Here is a 24366-nt window from a genome sequence, read left to right as displayed (position 1 = left end):
TGCCAGTATGGTCCTGATCCTCTGTTGTAGTCTCCGTCGGTGTCGAAATGGGCCTCTCATCTTGGGCGCCTGGACCGCCCCAGCTCTATAGCCCGATCAATCAGTGTACCTCTAGTGCGGCTATACTCTGGGGCTAGCTGCAAGGCCTGCTGGCCTGACTGCTCAATCTCTGGTTGAAAGAAGTCTGTAATCTGCCTCTGTAGGTGTCTCTCCCTCTCTGATCCCCTCCCTCTCAAGCGACCCTCTCTATGTCTACGAAGCTCTAGCAAGTATAATCCAAGGCATCTCTGATCCTGGTATCTCATGACTCTAGAAAGTGGTCCGAAACCCTCTCTAAACACGCAGTGAAAACGGCCTCGTATCTCATAATATACTGGACACACACACACACACACACACACACACAGAGAGAGAGAGAGAGAGAGAGAGAGAGAGAGAGAGAGAGACGTTCCTTGGATGTGTGCACAGTTCACCACATAGATTCTCAAAAGCCAAGATTTTTATGCACCTCTATAACTCCAAGATCTCCATGAAGACTGAAAGTTGTAGCTTGTGTGGAGTCAATAACATCCCCACCAACACTCACCACCATGAGACATTTGTCATCAAAAACATTTTAATATTGATAGCACTAAGGATGTCCTTACATCTCCTATCACATAATATCATACATTGTAACATTTTGGCCTACCTTCAACAAATGTTAATACCTCTCTATATATATGTGTGCACGCACATGTGTGCGTGCGTGTGCACGCATGCGTGCATGTATTTATCTCTCCTTATATGTGCGTACTTTCATAGATACATATAAGAAAGCACACATACATATATGTACATGCATTGCTCATGCACACGTGTGTATGTGTCCACTACCCTTCGCTAGAAAGCAAAGAACAATGCATTCACTTACATGTGTGCATGTCCACTATTGTTACCTAGAAAGCACTATTGATCATGTGAACTGCCTTCTTTTAATACTTGGTGATTTTTTTTTAACAAAAATCACCAAGCTCACATAACAATACACTCTTTTGCAAGGCAAGGGAAAAAAAGTACAAAGCTAAGGCAATGTGAAAAAGTTCCTTTTTTTTTCAAAGGTAACGCATAGTATGGTTGAGAGCCCATGGGGCAGTATATAAAACCCTCTGGATTACTCTTTAAGTGAAGTTTAGCGTGGCCAATCTTTGGCCTTAAACCTGAGGTACACAATTCAAGAAAATTTATTGTGCTCTTACAAGTTCATCCATCGAAGTCATCTTTTGGAATACCAAAACTTCCAAGAGCCTTTCAAAGGACAAGACAAAAGGTACAAATCAATTGATCATCATGACAAGACTATCAACTTAACGCTAAATGTTGCTAATTTACTGTTGCGTTTAACCTCAACAAAGCACTTGCAGTTGAGATGTGGCTTGTTCTGTTAATGAATCTGGATCAGCAGGCCCAATAAGCTCATCGAGACGTTCTGAAAACCCAAGGAATTGTGTAAGAAAGACTTTCAGTATGTCTTGCAATGTCTTTCTTTGCTTGTTTTCTTTTGATGGATTGAAGAGAGTTTTGATGTGTGCACAGGAGTGTGTGTGTGTGTGTGTGTGTGTGTGTGTGTGTGTGCACGCGCGCGCATGCATGTGTTTTGTGGTGCTGGAGGTGGGGTAAAAAGAGGGGGGAGGGGAGGTGGGGGCATTGTTTGTTGCCTTGTCCTTTCCTAAATGTGTTTACTTATCTCGATATACCTTGAAGGTGAAGAATAGCTTGTGTGATTTCCTTCAGAAATGAGTTCCACTCAGTTGTCTGGATGCCAGCTCTTGTTGGTGAAAATGTCTTGGAGGGGAGGTTTTTTACACCGTTTTTATGAAGGGCACTCTTCTGCTGGGACTCCTCATACACACCACCATTTTCATTGTGAGTTCCATAGGGGTTCTCCAACTGCGGCTTCAGACGCTTTGGCTTCCTTGATCCTGGTTTTGATCCTTCTCTTGGCTTGAATCTTGGTCCCCGACAGTTTCTAGAGTCAATGTTTTCTCCAAATCTATCTGACTTGGTCATGTCTACTGGTCTGAGAACAGCCACCTCTTCTGACCGAATTTGTGTAGCATGAGGAAGTTTGTGTTTAACTCTGTCTAGGGGTTTGGTTTGGATGGCTTCCTTCCATGTCAACTCCTCTTCAGACATACAGCCTTCAAGCAAACCTGAAGCTGAGACCAAAGCACTGGCCCTAGACATCTGAAAGGGCAACCTGTTTTCTTTGGTGTTTGGATCATCATACTCCCAAGCTGCAAATTCAGGAGAAGTAGAGCAAAACGATGATAACTGCTGCTTCTCTGTGGTGTAACAATCTTTCGTCAGACACGTTGATGGCCTTCTTGTGTGTTTTTTGTCATACTTATCATCAGTGGTGCAAAATCTGGGGCTGCTTTTCGTATAGTCCGCATGTCTTTTAGCCGACTGAGGGAATACCAAGGGAGGTTTGTGATGCAGACCCTTTGGCTGAAGGTGGGCAGGGAGGGTTGAGGGGGCGGACCGAGGGCGTACAGACAGTTTGGCATCTTCCCATCCATTCAATGTTCTTGGCTGTTTTGAAGAGGTTTTGGACCGCGTTCTCTTCGACTTGATGGAGGGTGAGGTCATCCAAAAGGGAGCTTGCATTTGTGAGAAGGTAGTTAAGTGTTGTCCATCCTCAAGTACACCCATAAGCCTGTTGTCCGTGTTGTCCCGAAGGTCAACAAACCGTAAAATTGCCCACTCTTCCATCACATCAAGTAGCAGCTTTCCACTAATCCTTGTGAGCTGATTACTCCTCAGATTCAAAGCTGTTTGTAAAGTCATGCACCATCAGAATGGCTAGAAACAAGGTAAATATCTATCAATACCCTATGCACTTCTTTGTATTCATGTCAGAAAAAGTACACCAAATCTACCTTCAAGTGGGGTACCAATTCTCAAAACACTGCAGATAGTCTGCGTTGTTATGTCCGACAGATGGTTCAAAGAAATGTCAAGGGCAATCAGACCTTTGGGTCTTATTGTCAGTGCATTGACCCCTTTTGAACTCCTAAGACTTGCTTGCCAATCTGCCTGAGCCCTCCTGCAAACATGTGCCTTTCCACGTGACCAGCTACCATCAGTATAGTCAAAAGCACGTATACATTCATGCACAGAAAGAGGTACTAAGTTGATGTTGTTCAAAAACTGATACCTTGATTATAGTGCTTAATAGAGGAGCAATTGCATCAGTTAGCGCACACGCAGAAAGATTAAGAACCTCCAATTGTGCACATTCTTGTAGGCTTTTACCCTGTCAAAATCACAAGACATGTTTTAGACCCAGCAGTGTTTGTCACAATAAAGCACGTTACATGTAAAACCAATTTAGCAATTCAAAAGGCTTGTTAGCATAGATCTTCAGGTGAGAACCATGGAAAAGAGTTTTAAGAAAACTATGCACAGTCATTCATCCTGATGTACATTGCAGGGCTTTGATTTGCAAGCCTGTGATCAGAGCTATCCTGCCAATGAAACTGCTCTGGAAATATCTATTTTGGTATAAGCCACATTCACAGACCAAAAAACCGAGGCCCGTTGGTCTTTCTAGCAGCATCACCAATCCCTACCTGGATGTTTCTCAGATGTATAACAAAGGCTGAATAGAGAGTGAATAATGGATCCCATCTCTCAAGCTATTTGGACAGATATAATCAATGCTCTGAAGGAGAAACACTGTGCAGTGTGACTCCCGCCCAACAAAAGGCCACTGCAAGGCCTTTGGTAGGGAATGAGTGATGGAGTAGATTAAGATGCCATAACTAGCACTATCACTCAACTTGTTGCCACTATCATCCAGGAGGGACACTGCACATGTCCACCTCCTTGACATCTGCACCCAGCTTCTGAGCAACCTGGGTCAAGGTTGACCTGGGGACCCCAGCTTGGACAAAGAGAGGAGATCGATTCAGTAATCCATGGCAAAGGAAGACAACTGTATGAGACCTAGCATAAGCTGAAGTCGCAAAACAAAAAAGCAAAGCAAGAAATCACATGCTGGACTGTTTTACAAGACAGATGGACGGGCAGCATTGGATGGTATAATACCTTATCTTCCTTCAAGTGGTATAACAACTAGTTCTCTAAACAGCGTTATGATACCAAGGTCTCAGGATTATTTTCTTCTTTTTTTAGTATCTCTACCCAACAGGCTAGAGCTCAGCCCCTCATTCATCATGACGTACCAGTTGAAGAAACCCATGACCTCTGCATTGGGACTTCAACCCTCTAACCACTGGACTATACAACTGGAGACCAGGCTTATTTCTCTTAGTTTAATAGTGTTGTTAAGACATCGAAAGAACTGTGGCTAACCAGAATTTGCAAACTGTGATCTCCAAGCTCACTATTTGCAAATGATAGTCTCTTCAATGTTGTTGATTGACCTGCGCAAGACAAAGCATCACACATTTTGAGAGAGCAACTATGTACAAGTATGATATCCAATGTCTTTGCTTAATGCTTACAACACAGAGTTAGTATTTCCATGTGGCACATGAATAGCGAATCATTTTTAGGTGGCACTTGCACATTCTAACAAGTACAGTGTCCCGCAACTATATACCGTAAGAAGCACAGGCTCCCACATAATTATCCTACATATCCTCCATTATGTGATACATCTCCATACTCATGTGAGACTACTCCCAACAAAGACACATGAGATCTACCCCTCCTGTCACTAGCCTGGACATTTCCTGGTATGAAAAGGTTTGGTGGACTCCAGGCATGGTTGTTAGAGGCGTCAAAGGCGTTTGGTACGAGGTGGGTATGGTACACGCCTCGAAAGACTCGTATTTTTTAGAGACGTTAGAGGCGTCTATTATATATATATGTATATATATATATAGTGATAGATAGATATATAGTGAAAGTTGAGAGAGAGAGAGAGAGAGAGAGAGAAATGAAATGAAATGATATATTAACGTCTTCAAAAGGCCAAAATGACCTATGAGACCAAAAAGGTTACAACAATTGATGGATCTGATACAATGTCTGTGTAAGAAAAGCTAAAAACAACTAACTGAAACTGAAATAACTATGAGGAAAAGTACGGTACTAGGAGCTCCTAATGGATAACATCTGGGAGGAAAACTCCAGCAACAAAGGTAAGCATCATACACATCACTATCCAAAGAAGTCTCTCATCGGTCGATGGCGGATATCCTCAATGTCCTCCATGGTGAGTACTCTGACTGGACGTCTCCCATACCGTGCTAGTATGGTCTTGATCCTCTGTTGTAGTCTCCGCCGGTGTCGAGATGGGCCTCTCATCTTGGGGCGTCTGGACCGCCCCAGCTCTATAGCCCGATCAATCAGTGTACCTCTAGTGCGGCTATACTCTGGGGCTAGCTGCAATGCCTGCTTATTCCCTACGTTGAGCATGCGCTATTATGGACCTTTTCAGGTATTGGAAAAGATTGGTGAGGTGGCCTATCGCTTGAAGCTACCAGATCACTGGAAGATTCACAATGCATTTCATGTGAGTCTACTTAGACCTTTCCATGGGGATGTGCCTGAGGATGTGTCAGATGAGGCTCAGCCGGAAGTTGAGGAACTTGATGAGGTTCTTATTCCAGAGCAGATACTGGCACATAAGGAAAGAAAGGTACAAAATAAAGTTTCCCATTGCTATCCTGTTAATTTGTTATTTATTTGGACTACAATTGGAAGGGTGACTGCTAGTCTACCGCACTTTGGTTTCTACCAGAGGCCAGTTTCACCCGGCACAAGCCTCCCTATGGAGTGACAGTCCCATAGGCAAGACACGGCACGAATACTGACCCTTCCATGGCGTGACAATCCCATGGATAGAACACAGTCTAGGTCATACACGGGTGGCACTAGTCTGGCTCCCGTCCATACGACACCTTCCTGCTAACACACGGGTGGCACCAGTCTGGCTCCCGTCCATGTCAGCAAAATACCGGCCTCTTCACATGAGACACCAGTCTGGCCTCTAAGTGAACGATACACAAAAAACTGGAGATGGACCAAATGGTCGGCCAATTGGTGACACTCACCTTTCAAGTACCAACTGGCTAAGATCATTCTGTCAGTATCTGTCTTTCTAACTGCGGCAAAGTAAGCTTCAAACTGATGCAACCATGAATAAAGAGTTGTGGGATTGAGTTTACCATTATACTTACTGAAATTCATTTTCTCAGGAAAATGATTTGAGGGTGCCGCCAGTGTCAATCTGGCGTCCAAAGCTGCCAGGTAACGCTCGTGTTCCACGCGTCGCATGGCTCTCTCATTGTCGGATCTCCAATGCACGCATCTGCAACTCAAGCAAAGAGCTCGGCTGCGGTCATGACCCCTCGTGAGGGTCCCGGTGTCGAGGATCTTGAATCTGGGATATGTAAGGAGAGAGAGGAGGAGATGGAAAACGCGACGCTGGAGAACGGGTACGCTCTTCTAGAGCCAAGATCTGCGCCTTCTGCTTGTCCAACTTGGTTGTCTGGTCTGCGATTGCTCGCATCATCTGCTGGAACATATCTGTAACACTCAAGCTTGGTGCCCTAGCTGGGCTGCCTGGTGCACTCTGGTCCCATGGTTCTTGGTCTCTCTCGTCATCGAAGCTTGCCATAGCAGGAAAATGCACTTCCTTTCCGGAGCGCAATTTGACCATCCCTATGTGTGTGGGAGACTTCTGGAGGCTGAAAACCAACTGTCCTTCGAGGGATAGGAGTCACTCCGAAAGGGGTAGTCCACCGGCCTCTGAAAACCAACCACACGAGTGAGAAAAAATTCTGGTTTCTTTGCTGAATCTTTGCACTTGAAGTAGGCTTTGATACCACTGTAACATGCAGAAGCTTCAGAGAAGATCGGTAACTTCAATGCTCAGAAATCAGCACTCTTCTCGCGACGGAATTAACGCACAAAATTGAATGAAGATGTGCAGAAAATAGAGAGAGAGGGGGAGAGATGGAGAGGACATAGTATTGGGTCCCAAATACCCTCTGTAGGGCCCCCACCACGGATGGTGTATTTGCTTTATTAGAATGATGTAAATCTGAAAAGAAAATACAGAAATCTTGACCTTTCTTGGCTAAGAAATCTCTGCCCTTAACCTGCAGTCCTTCACCCCTTTGCTTTAGCAACTCCTTGGCTTGTCTCGCCCTTGTTTGCCTTGGCTCTTGGTGAAATATGAGAGAACACAATGGGATTGTGGCTCATCTATTTATACTACTCCAAATAAGCAGTCGGCCAGCATTGAATTCTGTCCACGACTGAAAATCAGCATTAAATGCTAATAAATCATAGAAAATGCTGCGCATCACTTCATGGCTGGCTGGGCATCATGCGCCTGATTCTCTAGGGGCTGGGCACTGATTTTGCAAGTACACTAGGGCTGGGCAGCTTGTATGGGCTGCCCCATACTTGCCCTACACCCCTCCTAGGGCTGGATAACTAGTCAGCTACCCTTGGCCTGCCCCTAGGGCTGTCCTACAGCCCTCCATGGCCTACCCATGGCTGGTGGGTACAACCAAGACCTTCCTGGCCCTCATGGGGGTGGTTTCACACCATCCCCATGCCCACCCTAAGACTTGGGGTAGCCCTATGGGCTGGTCCTTTTTCCTATAATCAAGCCCTAACTATCTACACAATGTTCTGGCATCCGGTACCATACCAGATACACAGAATCACTGACATCATTCCAGAGGGAGACTCACAGCGCGGACTGGCACTGTTTCATGTGCAGGACAGTGCACACCTGACCTTGGACTCTTGTGCAGGACAATGCACACCTGACCTCGGACGAGTGAGATGGATCCCTGGCTGACTTGTCCCGGACTGGGCTTACATGGGACCAGTTTACCATCCCAGGTCCTACACCTTCTGTACAGCTATGTCGACGTGGCATCCAAGTGCGGGATGCACGTGACAGTAACGAGTCATTATCCGTGAAAGAAGGTTGGGATTCTGAGGTAGCCCTTGCCTTACTGTTGCACTCTGAAAGGAGTTACCCTTGGTTTAAGCGGCATTGAGGGTGTGGAAAGACTTCGTGGCCCTCCTGTCTGTGTAGGGGAACTGCTGCACCCTTGCTGTCTATTCAATATCAATTTTGGAAAGCTAGTAGGAAGCGGTTCTGGGGCATAGAAATTCTTTTTCTATCTGAAAAACCTGGTAAATACATCATGGCCAGCCATTCAGATCATTTTGTGGAGGATTCTATCACTCGTGTTCGCCCCATGTGGGAAGAGGATAGAGACAAAGACTGTGCTCGGGCTTTGGCAGCTAACAACTCACAGATAGTTGCTAGGGCTGAAGATCAATAGGATATAGATACTTTGATGAAGGAGCTTGAAGAGCTATGGGCTTTAAAAAGGGACCCGGATGTACAAAGGGTTATTGAGTTGAAGTCTCAGGCTAAGGCATAAATTGTTACTTTGATGCTATTGTTCAACAGATTAGGGGTTGAGAAACCTCGGGAGTTGGCAGTTGCACATTTAAAAAGCCATGGTGATGTTATCTCCGATGATGAGGGCAAGTGGGTATTCACACGGCAACCCTACGGGCAATTTCGTGAAGGGATTTCTGACGATCATGTGAGAGGGCATGCAACCCGAGCAAGTGATGTGAGAGGGCATGCAGCCCGGGCAACTGATATGAGAGGGCATGCAGCTTGAGGGGATGATGTACGTCGGCATGCAGCCCGAGCAAATGAAGAAGGGTTTTCAGCCCAGATGGAAGATGAGGAAGACCTTAATGCATTCTAGATATGCTCCAGCTCCAGGAGTTCCATCTCGAGTGGAGGGCGGGAAGACAGCCCTAGATCTGGGCATTGCTTATTGGCATATATGCTATGAGTTATGCCACATATGCTATGAGTAGTGCCACATGTGAACATGGGCTAACCAAGGGCACTTTTCTCCCCTTGGGTTTTTCCCCTTGGATATTAGGTGTCCTTTCACACCACACTTAATTGATTGTAATATGATATTGTGGAGTCAACTCCCTTGCTCCACATCTTGTATCTATCTACTTTGAGTAGCAATCACCATCTCTCTCACTCTCTTGAGAGGTTGCCGCTGTGTGCCATCTTTTTGTGTGTGTGTCTTTGTTTCTCTTAAACCCTAATCCCCAAAACAGTGGTATGAGAGCTAGCTTGCAGCCTCTGCACCTGTGCAGTTTCTGGCGCCCCCTTCCAACAAGTTCTTGTGTTTTTCCGTCGACGTAGGCCTTCCGGCAATTGCTAGTTTCTGTCGACGCAGTTGGTCCGGCGGTCGCCAGCTTCCGTCCAGGCTCTCGCTGCCCGTCTTCCACCTGGTTGGCGCTCTTGCTACCCGTTTTAGCCTCTAGTAGGGGCGGAGCTAGTGGGGAGGGCTCCACCACCGCCCCGCTCGTAGGCGGCTCTCGAACTGCCTGAGGCGGCCCAGGGCGGGGCTCATCCCTTTTTTTAGGCTTACGTGGCAAAGCCCAAATTTTGGCAAAAAAAAATGGCCGCTTTTTCGTTGCCGTTTGGTTCCCTCCCGTGGGCATTACGTCCCCGTCGTAGCTCCGACCGGTAGCCCGTCTTTACACGCTTCGTCGCCATCCAAAGGTCTTCGCACCCGTGCCGGCCTGCCCCGACTATGATACACGGCAGTCCACCAATGGGAATTGTTTCTTTTTGGGGCATTTATGCATATCATGGCTTAGCAAAAAGCAGCCTACTGTTGCTACATCTACTTGTGAGGTTGAGTACAGGGCAGCCTTTACAGCCACAGTGGATTGTGTATGGCTGAGGAGATTGATGACTGATCTTCGTGAGTGTCAGCAGACACCCATTGACAGTCAAAGTGCTATAGCCGTGGCACGAAACCCAATGTTTCATGCACGCACTAAGCATATAGAGATTCATTATCACTAAGTCAGAGAGAGGATTCATGCAGGGGAGATCACATTATCTCATTGCTCTACACAGGACAATGTTGCAGATCTGTTCATGAAGGCGTTGCCTCGAGAGAAGTTTGAAGCTTTCCGCAAAGTTTTAGGCTTACTCTCCTACAAAGAGTGATCTGCTATCGACCTTGTACAGGTTCACATTGCTACTAGAGAGGGGTTTATTGACATATATGCTATGAGTTATGCCACATATGCTATGAGTAGTGCCACATGTGAACATGGGCTAACCAAGGACGCTTTTCTTCCTTTCGGTTTTTCCCCTTGGATATTAGGTGTGAAAGGACACCACACTTAATTGATTGTATTATGATATTGTGGAGTCAACTCCCTTGCTCCACACATCTTGTATCTATCTACTTTGAGTAGCAATCACCATCTCTCTCACTCTCTTGAGAGCTTGCTGTTGTGTGCCATCTTTTTGTGTGTATGTGTCTTTGTTTCTCTAAAACCCTAATCCCCAACATCGTTGTCATTAGAGACATATCGAAGGGGATGACGAACAAGTGCGACGGGACGCTCAGCATAACAAGAAGGCCAAAGAATTCAAGTCCGGGGACAAGGACATAAAGTTTGAGAGCTATAATGGCAGGAGCTCGGCCGAGAGGTGTGACACTCGACAGAGCCACTGAGTTATGCAAAGCTCGACACCCCAAACTCCATGACCCTCGCCCACGGCCACGCCACCACAGGTGACAAGAGGATCCGGACCATCATCACCCATGAGGAATGTATTAGGGTGATATGAGAGCTCTCTTCTCATGTACCTAGATCAGATTTTAAAGTTCTAGATTTTTGTTATCTTTCTTTATTACTATTTTGTTATCTTTCTTTATTACTATTTTGTACCCAGGATGTACCTCATGGATATAATGTAACCTTTTGGTCTCATTGGTCATTTTGGCCTTTTGAAGACGTTAATACAACTTTCTTCTTCTTTCTCCCAGTAATAGAGATTTCCCACCAGAAATATCAAATTGTGTGCTTTTTAAGTCCAGAAGGGGGTGCCTATAAGCAAACAGCCCTTAAAATGTCCAGTGCCTGAAACCTTGGCCACCAAGCGTATTAAAATAGTCATGCCCAGTGTGTCCAGCTTATAAACTTGCATAGTCACTCATAAGTGAGCGTGAACCTACATCAATAATTATTAGCATCTAAAAACATAAGGTTGTAAATTGAGTTTTCAAGAGCACTTACCACATGTAAAACACATGTAGACCACCTGTCAATCCAAAACAAGTGTGCACACGCACGTCCCACAGGGTGCCCAAGCGTCCCCGACCCCATGGACAACACAGGCAATAATCTCATCCATTGTCCAGGCAAACAAAACAAGTCATCCAAATATAAAATTAAGATCAAGCACACACATGAGTGCAACTAAACTAGAAGAAACACCCATCTGCTCAGTTGTATCAGTCAAATAAAGTGTTCAAGGATCCAAAATCCTTCCGGACTCTTCCCAAAACATAAATATAGGTGAACACTAGGATAGCTAGTCCTCGGAAAACACACCATGTCAGGCTCCATATGCCATACATTTACAGTAGAAAACAAAAACAATGAGGAATTTTGTGACATGTTCTGTACGACTCAAGGACAGTTGTTGTCAAGGTTGCAGCCGTACATACGTACGGATCGATCCGTACCGTACAGATCATACTGTACGGATCCATACGCGTACGGATCGATCCGTACGTTTATTTTTTTGTTAAACTCCTTTTTGACCTTCAACATACGAATTTGGGCTTATTTCGGAATTTCGCCTGCAGTGCTCTGTTTCGCTCTGTCTCTACACACTGTGCACATTGCAACCAGGTAATTCTCACGCTCTCTCGCTCATGGCCTTGGTCCCTCATGATGCATCTCTGTCTCGTACTGTACTCTCTCTCTCTCTCTCTCTCTCTCTCTCTCTCTCTCTCTCTCTCTCTCTCTCTCTCAACCACGAGCGGCCAATGTACTACATGATTAATCTCGTCTCTCTCTCGCTCCCTCCCAAGTCCCTCTCCCTCTCTCTCTCTCTCTCTTTCCTCCTTTGGAGTATGCTCTAAGCTCTCCCTCTCTCTCTCTCTCTCTCTCTCTCTCTCTCTCTCTCTCTCTTTCTTCCTTTGGAGTATGCTCTAAGGTCTCTCTCACTCTTTCTTTGTGTCACACAGCTTCCAGGATTGAAAACTGGTTTTGGTATCTCATGTTTGATTTCTGAAGTAACAAGTTTTACAACGTGCGGCAAGGGTTTTGTGACTGCTAATCAAATGCGTATTAGCAAAGACCTTACTAGATTGTCTTGTAGGTCTCTCTCACAATTTAAAATGTATTTGGATCTTTTTATGTTTATTTTGATATGAAATGCCATATAGATTGATATTTTTTACAATGGTACGTATTTTTACGTACACAAAAATTTTATCTGTATGGAACAACGTACAATACGTACCGTACATTACGTACACATCAACCTTGGTTGTTGTATGGCCGTGCTAAGAGGCGAGAGAGTGGCTATAGTCCAATGTATGCCAGCGCAAGAAGAACCACCAGGTGCATCTGTTGTATACGGCCAACGCTAAGAGGAGAGAGTGTGTCGCTGTAGGTGGCTAGGAGATGTAGGTGCTTGATAATAAAAACAAAAGCTCGCCAATGAGGTGATAGCTCAAGTGGTGAAGGTGTTTGCCTAGGACCAAGAGGTCCTCGGTTCAAAACTCCCCTTGGCACTTCCTCAGCGGCATCGCCTATGGGTGGAAAAATAAGCACCTACGGGCAACTATCTACGGGTCTACGGACGGTGAAATTTGGTAACTATGGGAGGATCTTGGGCCAAAAGCCAGTTGAAAAAAAAAAAAGCCCCTCCTTGCTTTTATAAAGTCAACCAGCTCTACTTTTGGGCTTGTGCTTTTCCATTTTGCCAAAAGTGGCTGAGTGTGCCCAAAATATCCCAAACTTTGGTTTTCCCAACTTGCTCCCCAAGTTTTAGCTAGGCGCCCCCTTTTGTCCACTTGTAAATGCCCAAAATAACAATATGTCCAGCCCGTCTTTAATGATGTGTGAACACACTGATTTATAAACATTATAAGTCACTTTAATGTTTAAATTAAAGTGACTTATAATGTTTTTCATTTTGCCAAAAGTGGCTGAGTGTGCCCAAAATATCCCAGACTTTGCTTTTCCCAACTTGCTCCCCAAGTTTTAGCTAGGCGCCCCCTTTTGTCCACTTGTAAATGCCCAAAATAACAATATGTCCAGCCCGTCTTTAATGATGTGTGAACACACTGACTTATAAACATTATAAGTCACTTTAATGTTTAAATTCCCATGATACTCATACTATGTAGCCATCTTTCAGGCCAATCTTTGCCAATGAATGCTTCAGCTTTCTTCAATGGAAAATCCTCGTTCTCACCTTGATTCTACTCTGTGTATGGGCTTGCCCCAAAACACTGATCAAGACTGGTGGAGGGACCAACCTCCGTCTTATAACAGTTGTCTGCAACTCTATAAGCCTGATACCATTGAAATACTCTTCAAGTATAGCAGGTACTCTGCCAATCTGTAGTATTTCATGATCCGGGCATTAAAGCGATAAGTCCAGATTGGTTCTGCTCTGTGTATGGGCTTGCCCCAAAACATTGATCAAGAATGGTGAAGGGACCAAATGGTGACGATTACTGTACACCATAGTAGTTAGGGGGTTGTTTGAAATGGGTTTCCTAAAAGTTTCAAACAGGTTTCATAAAATCAGCCCAAAGTTTCCTACAAGTTTCCTACCTACAGGTTTTTGCATGTACAAAATTTCAAATATATATTGTATAAAATATGTAAAAATAACACTAAATGCATAGAATACTTGGAAACATCAATTTGAAGTCTACAGTCTTTGAATCACAAATAACAAAAACCATATAATCATCATCCATCATCAATGTCAAATGATCATGATTCATAGACCATGGTCCACTATCCATGATCCATGATCCAATCATCCATCATTCCATGCCACAAAAAAAAGCATACATGACACTACATAAAAAACTTTATCAAAAGAGTCGCACAGATTTCAACGTTAAATTTGGGGTTTATAAAAAAGTCAAAAAATTTGCTTGAAAAAAGCACATTTCCTACAAGGAAACGTTTCCAAGTTTCCTTCCCTGTAGGAAACGCATTTCCTAACTACTATGCTGTACACAACTGTTTGCCCAAAAGGACAGCCCCATCTACCTCATCATGTATGGGGTCTGTGTATCTTATTCTAATTGCCTCAAAGAGACTGTTACCCATGAGTTCCTGATAGAAGACAAAGGACTGACATCATCCATTCTTAGGAAGTAACTCATGACCTCTACCACAAATGAAATATAGGAGTGGGACTTGGCAGCCCTTTCTCACTGATGTGGACATCTGAAAGCCATTGTTTCTACTTTCAGCATGTCCTGGGCAGGCAAAATAGTCAAAGTAGGCACCCACAACAGCGCCATGCCCAGGCAGTGATGGAAGGTTTGGTTTCATCACTTCTCTTTTGTGGGCCTACACTCACCCACCCTATCAGGTCCTTGTGCCCCAGACAAGCATCAACCTTGCAATTGTAAGACTGGGATTAACTAACCTACAATGCTACTGGCTGTTTTGGTTTGCTTTTGTGTTTGCATGCTCTTCCAAAACATGATGCCCCATGAGGATCCATGACCAAAGCTTAAAAGAGAAACTCATAACTTTAGAAACACCCTTAATTTACTTACTCAAAGATTCTGCAAGTATTTTCAAGTCTCTTTCCCAGAGGGCAAACCCAAGCTCTAGTTCTTGCAGCCAGCCACTTCCTGACAAAGCCCATGCCAAAGCTCTGGCACATAAAGAAAAATATCACCTTGAGTTTAAACACCAAAAACTAAAGAAAAGGAAGTTCATGATGCGAAAGGGGGTTACCTTGAGAACGTAAACAGTGCCTCCGAATGCCTGTACCCAAGAAATCCCAACTTCCGGTTCTCTGTGGTTCATGGTTCAAAACTTGTGCCTCAGACTTCGCACCAATTAAGTGTTCTACTATAGATATGTGAGCTAGAGACATGTGACAATTTAAAGGATGATTAGATAGGTTATCTTCGCGATGGATCAAAACCTGCTATTCTTTTCTGTAAGTCTGCATGTTTTTCGAAGAGGCTTAAGCAGGAAACGGATGACTTCTTTAATGTTTTTGCAATGCCCACAAGATCGCATGCAATCAATTCATTCAGATTTTTCTGCACATCCATGAATGAATTTGAGAAACATAAACAGTGAAATAATGAACCATGGAAAAGAAGAAAAAAATGTGCAAAACTAGGTACATAAGAAAAAGTATCCATGTGATGCTACATGGTGACAACATGTGGTCATACAGTGACATCATCCTCTCCTCCAAAATAGAATGCAGAGCAGCCATACATCTCCCCTTTGATGGGAGCTTGCCATGTTGTCGAAGGAGATCCTGGATCTGCAGCTGCCGGGTGGAAGGATGGGGCCTTTGAGATCTTGGGCATGTAAACTCAAGGACTTTGGCATAGTTCTTTGTATTGCCACTACACATATAGGCTATACTGAACACGATGAAATGTGCAGTTGAAGGTTGTAATATTTATATAAAAACAAGAAAACTTTTGAGGGTACCTGGATTTGGCTCTTTTGGGGAGTTCTTTTTTTGAGGCTTCCAGGCCTAGTGAGGCGTCTCAATCTGGAGCTGAGAGCAGCACTATTTGCAAGCCTTCGCTCGCCCATCTCTTTCCTCACTGGATGCCCAGATGAACCTCTTTCTGGCGGCAACCCGTTTCAAATTCAAATTTCATGGAGAACTCGAGCCCACCAACAGATTCTAATGACAGTGAAAACTTGTGCATTTTTCTCCACCTGAATTGCCTTCAACTGGACAGGCAGTAAAAACTCTACACTAGGGTAAAGGGGCCAACTTAACAACTTCTACCCTTGATGAATAAGGTGAATGTTTCTGCAACAAAAAAAAACAGCAAACCAGTGTTAGACCCCATCACACCAGCTATTACTTCTTCTGGTCACTGACCAGCACACAATCTAAGAACACCTGCACACGATAAAGAGCAAAATCCCTTCTTTTCACACAAACAGCCAATAGCAAACAACCTCGCAGATTGCAATACATTGCTCAAAACTATCAAGCAAAAATCAACACCTTGAGGCAAATTCTTCTCTCTAATTCAAATTCAAAAATCAGGTAACATATTTGCCTACAAAACCCTTCACCTATCGTTCCACGATTTCAAACCTGACCAATTGCAGAAGACACCCAAATTGATGAAACGCAGATGCTTTTCCCCTAATGCTGGCTGACTCTACTGCACACTTGTGGGCTCCTGTTGAAGTGCTTGACTGAGAAGGAAGATTGATGATGAACTGGGGAGAGGAGGAAGACTTAATTATAATACAACAAGCCCCCTCATTGCTGAATGGTTGATTGGCCCAACCTGCCCGACCTGTCCACCACTTGTCCACACTCATTCAACGCTCAGACACAGGCCTGAAACTAGTCCTCGCCTAGATTCCAGGGGAAGCCCATCCCTGAAGAGGCCGCCTGGGGTCACTCTACTATGCATAATGCGGGTATGTTAAACTCTCCCCCACTAAGACTGCAGCTGTCATGAGCTGTACTGCTTCCAGATGGATATTGCACAAAAGAACTGAGAAAATCTACTCTAACCGAAGGTACCAAACACTTTGAGAACTTGGAGGAAGCTCCTCTTTGTGTTCAGAAGATAATATCGTGCCCTCATCCTGTCAATACAAGAACTCGCCAATATATCTCCTCACAAAACTTCCGATTAAGTACCTGCCACACACCTCCTGATGAAACACTAGCCCCTGATGTGCATCCTGCCACTGAGAATTCTCCTGGACAACTCCCTTCCATAAATCATAGAAACATCTCCATACTAGGGTACCTGCTCAGATGGATTACCAAAACTCTCTTTGCAAAAGCCAAAGCACTCCTGCAGATCAAAGAGGCAAAAGAAGAGGTGTTGCTTCTCATATCTCTATTAGGAACCTATATCCATCTTTACTTTTCCCAACATCCACCTACCCTGTGTTGGACTTTGATGCTCAGTCCTCCCTATGGATGCCCTCCTGTAGCACATACTCAAGGTAATACACCTTATAATATACAGAAGCAAAAACTCCACCTATTACCCTTCCACTTGTCAAGTCCTCTTGTAGCACCACAAGTGATGACGAAACCACCATAGATTTTGAGGGCTCTCCACAAAGCTCCTCTAAGGCTTTGAGAATTCTTCCACACTGTTACATCCCAAGCTGGTCTCGGGCTAGTATTAACCAAGGTTGGGATAACCCGTGGTTATGGGATAAGCTACCCCAAAATTAGGGTTAGGACTTAGCTGGGCATAGGGGCCAGCCAATAGGACCTGCCCACAATGTAAGGGCTAGCAAGGATGAGGTCTGAATTGGCCTAGAGTCAGCTAAAAGCAAGCCAAGTGCTAGACTTGGCTGACTCACAGTGATAGGATTTTTTATGGCCAAGAGGACATGCACCATGGGGATGCTCACCCCAACCCCAAGAGAAGAAAATAATAAATTGGGCTTGGTTAGGGACCTTAGGAAACATAGGATTCCTGCATAGATAGCTGCGCACTTGTAACTAGTTGTACTAAGCTGTTGCTAGGACTGTTGCATGGTGACTAGCCGACAGGATTGGGTAGAGTAGGTGAGGGTATGCATGGAGGGAGAGCATAGTTGCGCAAGGAGAACAGGTAAGAGAGTGGTGTGTAAGCGAGTTTGGCATTGAGAGAGACCATTGTGGAAGCTTTTGTGTGTTGAAGAAGAGTTTGCTGAAAGAGCCAGTGTTTGGATGTGAAGATTGCAGTGAGGCTAGTTAGCTATCTGGGGTTTGTTCTATGCAAAAGGCGATGGGTGATTGTTGAGAACATAGTTGTCAAGTACGATACTGTACGAGAAAATACGGTACGCTATTAAATTTTCCCTTATCGTACAATAAAATATGGTGTTTTAAAAAAAAATACTTATAAACTTAGGTATTTCCAAGTCCAGATATGGAGTATTTTAGTAAGGAGGGAAGCATCATAGTACAAAGGAAGCTCAAACAGCCATAGATAAGCAAAAAAAAGACCATTACCTCCCAAAAAAATAATTTTTTGGGACATTTTTTATTTTTGAAAAATATATATATATATATAATTTTTTTCTTGAAAAAATCCGTACGAGTACGTGCGGTATCATACCATACGATAAGCCGTCGTACACCGTACGAAAACAAACCTGGTTGAGAAGACTTGATCTGTCCAGAGCAAGGGATTGCAAGAGTGGTTGGGGGTTTTGTGTGGGAGACTGTGTCCCAAAACCTCACTGAGTGCAATACTGTTGGAGCTTGGACCAAATTAAGGATTGCTCACAAGCATTTCCCAGTTGTATTTGCCAGCTGAAGCCTGCAAGCTGTGGCTGCAAATTATATAGTTGTTGATGATCCAGTTGTATTTCTATGGCAGCAGTCTGACACTAGGGGTTAGCTGAGAGTTTCTGATTCTGAGTTTTGGTTTTGTTTAAGTGTTTTGAGGCTCCTGTGATGTTAGTTGACTCAAAGTTGGGAGAATCTGTGTCAGCCAAGTCAATTTAGTTAGTTGGGTGAAAACAGTCCATTCGGAGGCAGCTGTGGTCTTGTAGTAGTCAGCCGAGAGCCTGAAAGGTGATATTTTGTTAAGTGGAGAGACATCTAAGGGTTTGTAGCTATCAGAGGACATTTTGGGAAGTTTCAGAATTATTGTAGACTTTGGAGACAGACGGCTCTGTGGTAGAATTCTGAGGCAAAACTCTCCATCAAAGGACAGTCGGAGGAGGGTCGGTAGGACAACCAGGACGGTCGGGAGAGTGTAGCTACAAGGCCTGCAGACGTTGGGGGATCATAGACGACAGTGGAGGATCGATTCTGGACTGGAAAAGCCATCGGAATTCAGAGGCAGGTAACAGTGAGTATCTAACTTGTCTGTGGCAATTGAGAGAGTAGACTATCAGCCAATGGTCAGCTGAGGGCAGCTGCTTAGTTCTGAGAGGTTTTAAGACAAGGATTTGAAGCTATCTAACGGTGGAGGACATTTTGGAACTCTCGAGAGCAGATTTCTGACAGGAAACAAAGAGAGGACTTTGGAGGCAGAATCTGAGCAATTCTACATCAGCTAGAGATGAGTTTAGTCGGTTGGATGTCGATTGGATGTCGGATATGGTCAGGAGAGGCTGTTAGGTGGAAGATCAGAGGTAGTGGAAGTAGAGGCTGACCTTAGAGAACCTGAGTAAGCAGTTGGATCGAGTAGGGTTAGCTGGGCGTTCTGGTGTCTTCTAGTGTTGTTTTCGTTGGGTTGTGGTGCTTGTAATACTCTCCTCACACAGTGGTGTGCTTTGGACGGAGCTATAGAGGCAATATCTCCAAAAGCCATCAACGGCAATTTGGACCTCAAGCTTAGCGGGTGGCTCCTGAACGGAGCCTATGGCTAGGTAGTGAGAACAGACCCCTGCAGAAACTTTTCCTTCAACAGCGACTCCTTCCAGAAGCCAAGTCATCAATGATGATACAAACACCATGTTCCAAGAATTTATGCAGAATTTATGCATATCATAGCTCAACAAGGGGAACATATGCTGGCATGCAAGGATCCTATACAAGCCTTGAAGAAAAGGATACCTCTTCACGAAACCTCGACACCCATCCCCCCCCCCGCCAGTCATCACCGAGATCCCTTCCCAGTGTCGGAATGAATTCTTGCCTTCCTGCTCCTCGCGCTACCATGTGGCAGTGTATTACCCCACATAGTGGGTTGGGATCTAATTGACTCCTCTATATAGGGCTAAATAGCCCTTGGTCTCCCGTTATCCCCGCCAGTTGATGATCGTCTTCTGTCTGCTGCGCCTCCGTCTGCTTGGTGCTCAGCGCTCTGTGTTCTTTCATGGCATCAGAGCCTTATCGGCTCTTGCTTGGCATCGGGCTTCGCATGGCATCAGAGCCTTATCGGCTCTTGCTTGGCATCGGGCTTCGCATCCAGGGGGTGTTGGAATGAATTCTTGTCCTCCTGCTCCTCATGCTGCCATGTGGCAGTGTATTATCCCACATAGTGGTTTGGGGTCTAATTGATTGCTCTATATAGGGCTAAATAGCCCTTGGTCTTCCCTTATCCCCCACCTTTATCGGTGGTCTCATGGGATGTTTAGGTTTGCATCCTGCACCTCTGTTCACTTGGTGCTCCGCGCTCCGCATTCTTTCACCCAAACCGAGTCCCTTGCGTTACATGATTTGCAGGTACAGGAAGTAGAGCTTCGAACACAAGCAATAGCCACAAGAGGAACAACATCGACATGGAGCACGAGCAATTCCTTGCTGCTCTCGACGCAAGAACAGTACCCGCTACTTCTTTGACTGACCTTCACGAAAGGGTGAATTTTAGTAAGTATAATGGAAAACTCGATCCCACAACTTTATCTTCCTAGATTCATCACTTTGAAGCCCATTTCACGGCAGATAGGAAGTCAGACACAGAGAAGGTGGTGTTAGCTAGTTGTTACATGGAAGGGGAAGCCATCTCTTGGTCGACTCATTGGCCCCAAGCAAATTCCAACTATGGAGTTGCTGCCTACAGGTGGGACCAATTTGTCACCAACCTCAAGAAGCGGTTTCTACCGCCTCACTATCTTGAGCGACTCGAGGATAAGTATTGGGGATTGCGCTAGAACATGCAACCAATCTGCAAATAAAGTCACACCTGGCTTTACAATTGCAAAAATCAAATGAGGACAAACGAGGTCGATTCCTCTACGGTTTAGGCACGCAAATCCAGTGGGATGTGCGCATGTTTGAACCATAGACTTTTGATTGGGCACTTCCACTTGGGCAAAGTGCCAAGATGAAGTACAATAATGGAAAACCGAAGACCTCCCAGCCCAGAGTAGCCAAGGCAACCGTTGCCAATGGCAAGGACCAAAACCAGCCCCAGTCAAGGTCTACCCAGGAGCCTATGGCCCCAAGAACTCGAACAATGGACCTCGCGTTCCTCCAAACTAGAGAGCTCTCGCCGACAAGACACATGGTAAGCTCTGTTGCAAAGATCAGGAACAATATAAGAACGAGAGGCGATGTTTCTTTTGTCATACAGGACAAGCATGCCCTAAGAAGACCCTTGCTTAGACCACCACCCCCACCTCGACAACTTCTATGGTGAGCCAGCCTCCCACGTATACCCCCCAGGTTGTCGCTAGTCCTCCTGCTCCCACTCCTGCGGCGGCTGGCACCATTTTCTGCCAGGAGCTCGAAGATAAGCAAACGGGAAACCATGGCCAAGAGTATGAGCGAAATGAATTGCTCAAGACATTTAGCTACATATGTAGCAAGCGAATCATTGTCCTATTTGACAGCGACAGTTAAGAGGACGTGGTCACGAAACAAGCCACTCGGCAAGCCCGGCTGTCGTTGACCTCGGTAGATAAGAAAGTGGAGGGATTTAACACAAGCATAACAACGAGCATCGAGTTTGAAGCTCATCGTGCTAGATTAGTCATCAGGGAACAGAATTTGTGCATGAATTCATGGTTGCCCCTCTTGTAGATACAAACATCATCTTAGGAATCCAATGGTTTCACAAGTTCACCCCATACGCTGATTGGGACCAGCACACGTTCTGCATTACCCAAAAGGTGTCAAAGGCTCCCAAAATCATTAGGTGTGAACCAGGGATACCTAACTTTCTAGTCATTAATCATATCCAAGCCAAATGAGAGATTCGGAAAAGTACACAATGTGTAGTGATCTATGTTCAGACCACCTAAACAGTTACGAGTGCTTTGGAGAAATACAAGGCCCTGCATAACCGGTTCCAAAAGATCTTTCTTCGGGATAATCTGCCTCTTAAGCTTCCCCCATCTAGACCGGAGGACCACAAAATTGAACTCCTCCCAAGTTCCGAACCCCCAAGTAAGTTTCCATATCGCCTGTGCAAGGCCATGGAGACGAAATTGGACCGTCAACTCCACGAATTACCGCAATGTGGTTTCATACACTCTAATGTGTCTCCATTCGCAGCCCTAATCCTCTTTGTGAAAAAGGAGGATGGATCCTCTCGACTTTGCGTAGATTATCGGGCGCTCAACAAGATGACGATCAAGAGCAAGTTCCCTATGACTCGGATTAATTACATCTTAGAGAGGCTGAATGGAGCAAAGGTGTTTTCAAAGGACCTCAAAAGTGGTTACCATCAGGTGTGAATTGTGGACGGGGACATCCCCAAAACCACATTCCAAACTAAGTGAGCCCACTATGAGTTCGTGGTCATGCCCTTTGGTGTAACAAATGCCCTAGCTACATTTAACCGCATGCTGGTGCGGGTTTTCAAGGACTTGATACACAAGTGTGTCATCATCTTTTTGGATGGCATACTGATTTTTTCAGCTACTGAACAGCAGCACAACATTGACGTAGAAAAAGTGATGAAATTGCTGGAAAGCAATGTGTTGTATGTCAATGAGAAAAAATCAGAGTTTTATCTATACGAGGTTCATTACCTTGGATATATAATCGGTGCCGAAGACATCTGATTCGACCCTGCAAAGGTGGCAAAATTCCTTAATTGGGACATTCCAGAAATTGCATCACATTCTGTCGTTTGTGGGCATTTGCTAGGCATATTCCAACCACATCGATAAGTTTTTTGACGTCTCGGTAACTCTCAATGATCTGCTTAAAAGTGTCACGACTCGATAACTCTCACTAATCTGCTTAAAAGTGTCACGACTCAGAGGAAATGGATTCACATGATCCCTCGTGGTTTACAAGCTTTAAAGGACCTTCAAGTTACATTATCTCAGGCTCCTTGTTTATCATTAGCCTCCTAGGATGACCCACTCCAAGTGATCACCAATGCAAGTAACATCGCTCTCAGAGGAGACTTGCAACAAAATGGGCACCTAGTCGCTTACATGTCTCGTAAGTTGATCCCTGCAGTGCTTCGTTGCCCCAACTTTTCAACGTCTAGAGTCTCCCAAGTAAGTACGAGAAGGAGAGCACTCATCCTTGCTCCTTAGAAGATTTCAGCAGTTATCCGCTCCGCACTTGGCTACTGGAGTATTTTTAGTAGAGGAGAAAGGCTTTTATGTCCTCACAAAAAATTATCAATACGATGTTTTATCTACAGTTTAATAATTGGATCTCACCACTCCACCAAAAATTCCCTCTACCCCTACTACTCTAGCTTAGTAGTTGCCACCGCCTGTCCAGGGTTTTATCTACAGTTTAATAATTGGATCTCACCACTCCACCAAAAATTCCCTCTACTCTAGCTTAGTAGTTGCCACCGCCTGTCCAGGGTTGAGCCCTAGGATTTGACAACGGAGTTAAGAAGTTTTCCCTCAACTGGCTCCTCATAAATTCAATACCGCTTCTCTACCTCGTAGACCTATTGACTACTAGCTGAAAGAACTTCTAACTACTCTTACCAGGTTGTTGTATGGGGCCTCACCTATGTTCTTATTTGTCCCCTTTGTTGATTTTATGGCTTAATCGCAGGTTTTATGTAGCCTGGCAGCTTTACATACACATACATGGCTGTGCAAGGGAAGCTGCCTAACCTGTCTGCTACCTCTTCACACCCATATCTCACAAGCTCCAACCACTAGATGTGTAGGTCTTCAAATCTTTTAAGAACCACTTTAGGAAGGAGAGGGATGTTTTGCAAATGCAAACACATAGCATACAAGAAAATGTGTTGGCTGGGATTGCATCTGGAGCGTTGTCACTATTTTTCACCGATGCAAGCATTAGGGCTGGGTTTAAAGGGACTGATATATTGCCACTCAACGAGAACTCAATCTCATTTGTGGGTTCACCATGTGATGGCCCTATGCATGGAGTCATTGAACATGAAGGCAATGATGGGCCTCCAAGTTCATCAAACAAGGGTAGGAAAGTAAGTACATATTTCAAATTCCAAACACATCCAGTAATGTGGGTGGATCTAGAGGGAGCAGCCTTTCAGACTTTTGTTGCCATGAGATAGGAGCAGACAGGACAAGGCACCAATTGTATTCCTCCTACTTCTGAAAGCACAAAGGAGCTGACACCACAAGTGGGCATGGGGAGAGGTGTTTGTCTACTTCAGTACTAGCCTAATCCTGACTTCAGATCAGTATACACAGTCTCAAAACCCAAAATCCCAAGATCCCCCTAAGCAAAGGAGGAAGAGGAATCTGCTGGTGGTATATGAGAAGAGAAAATGCAGGGAGGGGGATGAATGGCAAAGCTGGCCCGCAGAAATTAGGAGGCCTAGCAGCTGATGTTTGAGAGCAAACTCAAGTTGATGCTTTGGGAGGGCACAGAACTGCCCAATGTGAAGGCACTGCACTTGCATGTAGACCACCCATCAGGCAAGGCTGCAGAAA

The 24366-nt window shown here is 44.9% G+C and overlaps 1 protein-coding gene across 1 annotated transcript in view; it reads right to left on the bottom strand.

The window, feature by feature from the left end:
* Positions 1–1075: 1075 nt before the first annotated feature.
* The window catches only part of LOC147628789 (uncharacterized), a 24070-nt gene continuing 779 nt past the window's right edge, over positions 1076–24366 (bottom strand). The window contains exons 2-10 of the mRNA XM_086814043.1: positions 15565–15898; positions 15038–15158; positions 14845–14905; positions 14661–14761; positions 4360–4430; positions 3200–3298; positions 2922–3102; positions 1737–2813; positions 1076–1468 (exon numbers count right to left, since the gene is read on the bottom strand). Of these exons, the coding sequence (XP_086670169.1) occupies positions 1386–1468; positions 1737–2813; positions 2922–3102; positions 3200–3298; positions 4360–4430; positions 14661–14761; positions 14845–14905; positions 15038–15158; positions 15565–15672 (1902 nt within the window). The 5' untranslated portion in view covers positions 15673–15898 and the 3' untranslated portion in view covers positions 1076–1385. The remainder of the gene's footprint in view (positions 1469–1736; positions 2814–2921; positions 3103–3199; positions 3299–4359; positions 4431–14660; positions 14762–14844; positions 14906–15037; positions 15159–15564; positions 15899–24366) is intronic.

This window comes from Cibotium barometz, chromosome 19, assembly GCF_041138505.1.
Source record: "Cibotium barometz isolate CiBa-2024 chromosome 19, ASM4113850v1, whole genome shotgun sequence".
NCBI classification, from domain to species: Eukaryota; Viridiplantae; Streptophyta; class Polypodiopsida; order Cyatheales; family Cibotiaceae; genus Cibotium; species Cibotium barometz.
This window is presented reverse-complemented; position numbering and strand designations above follow the sequence as displayed.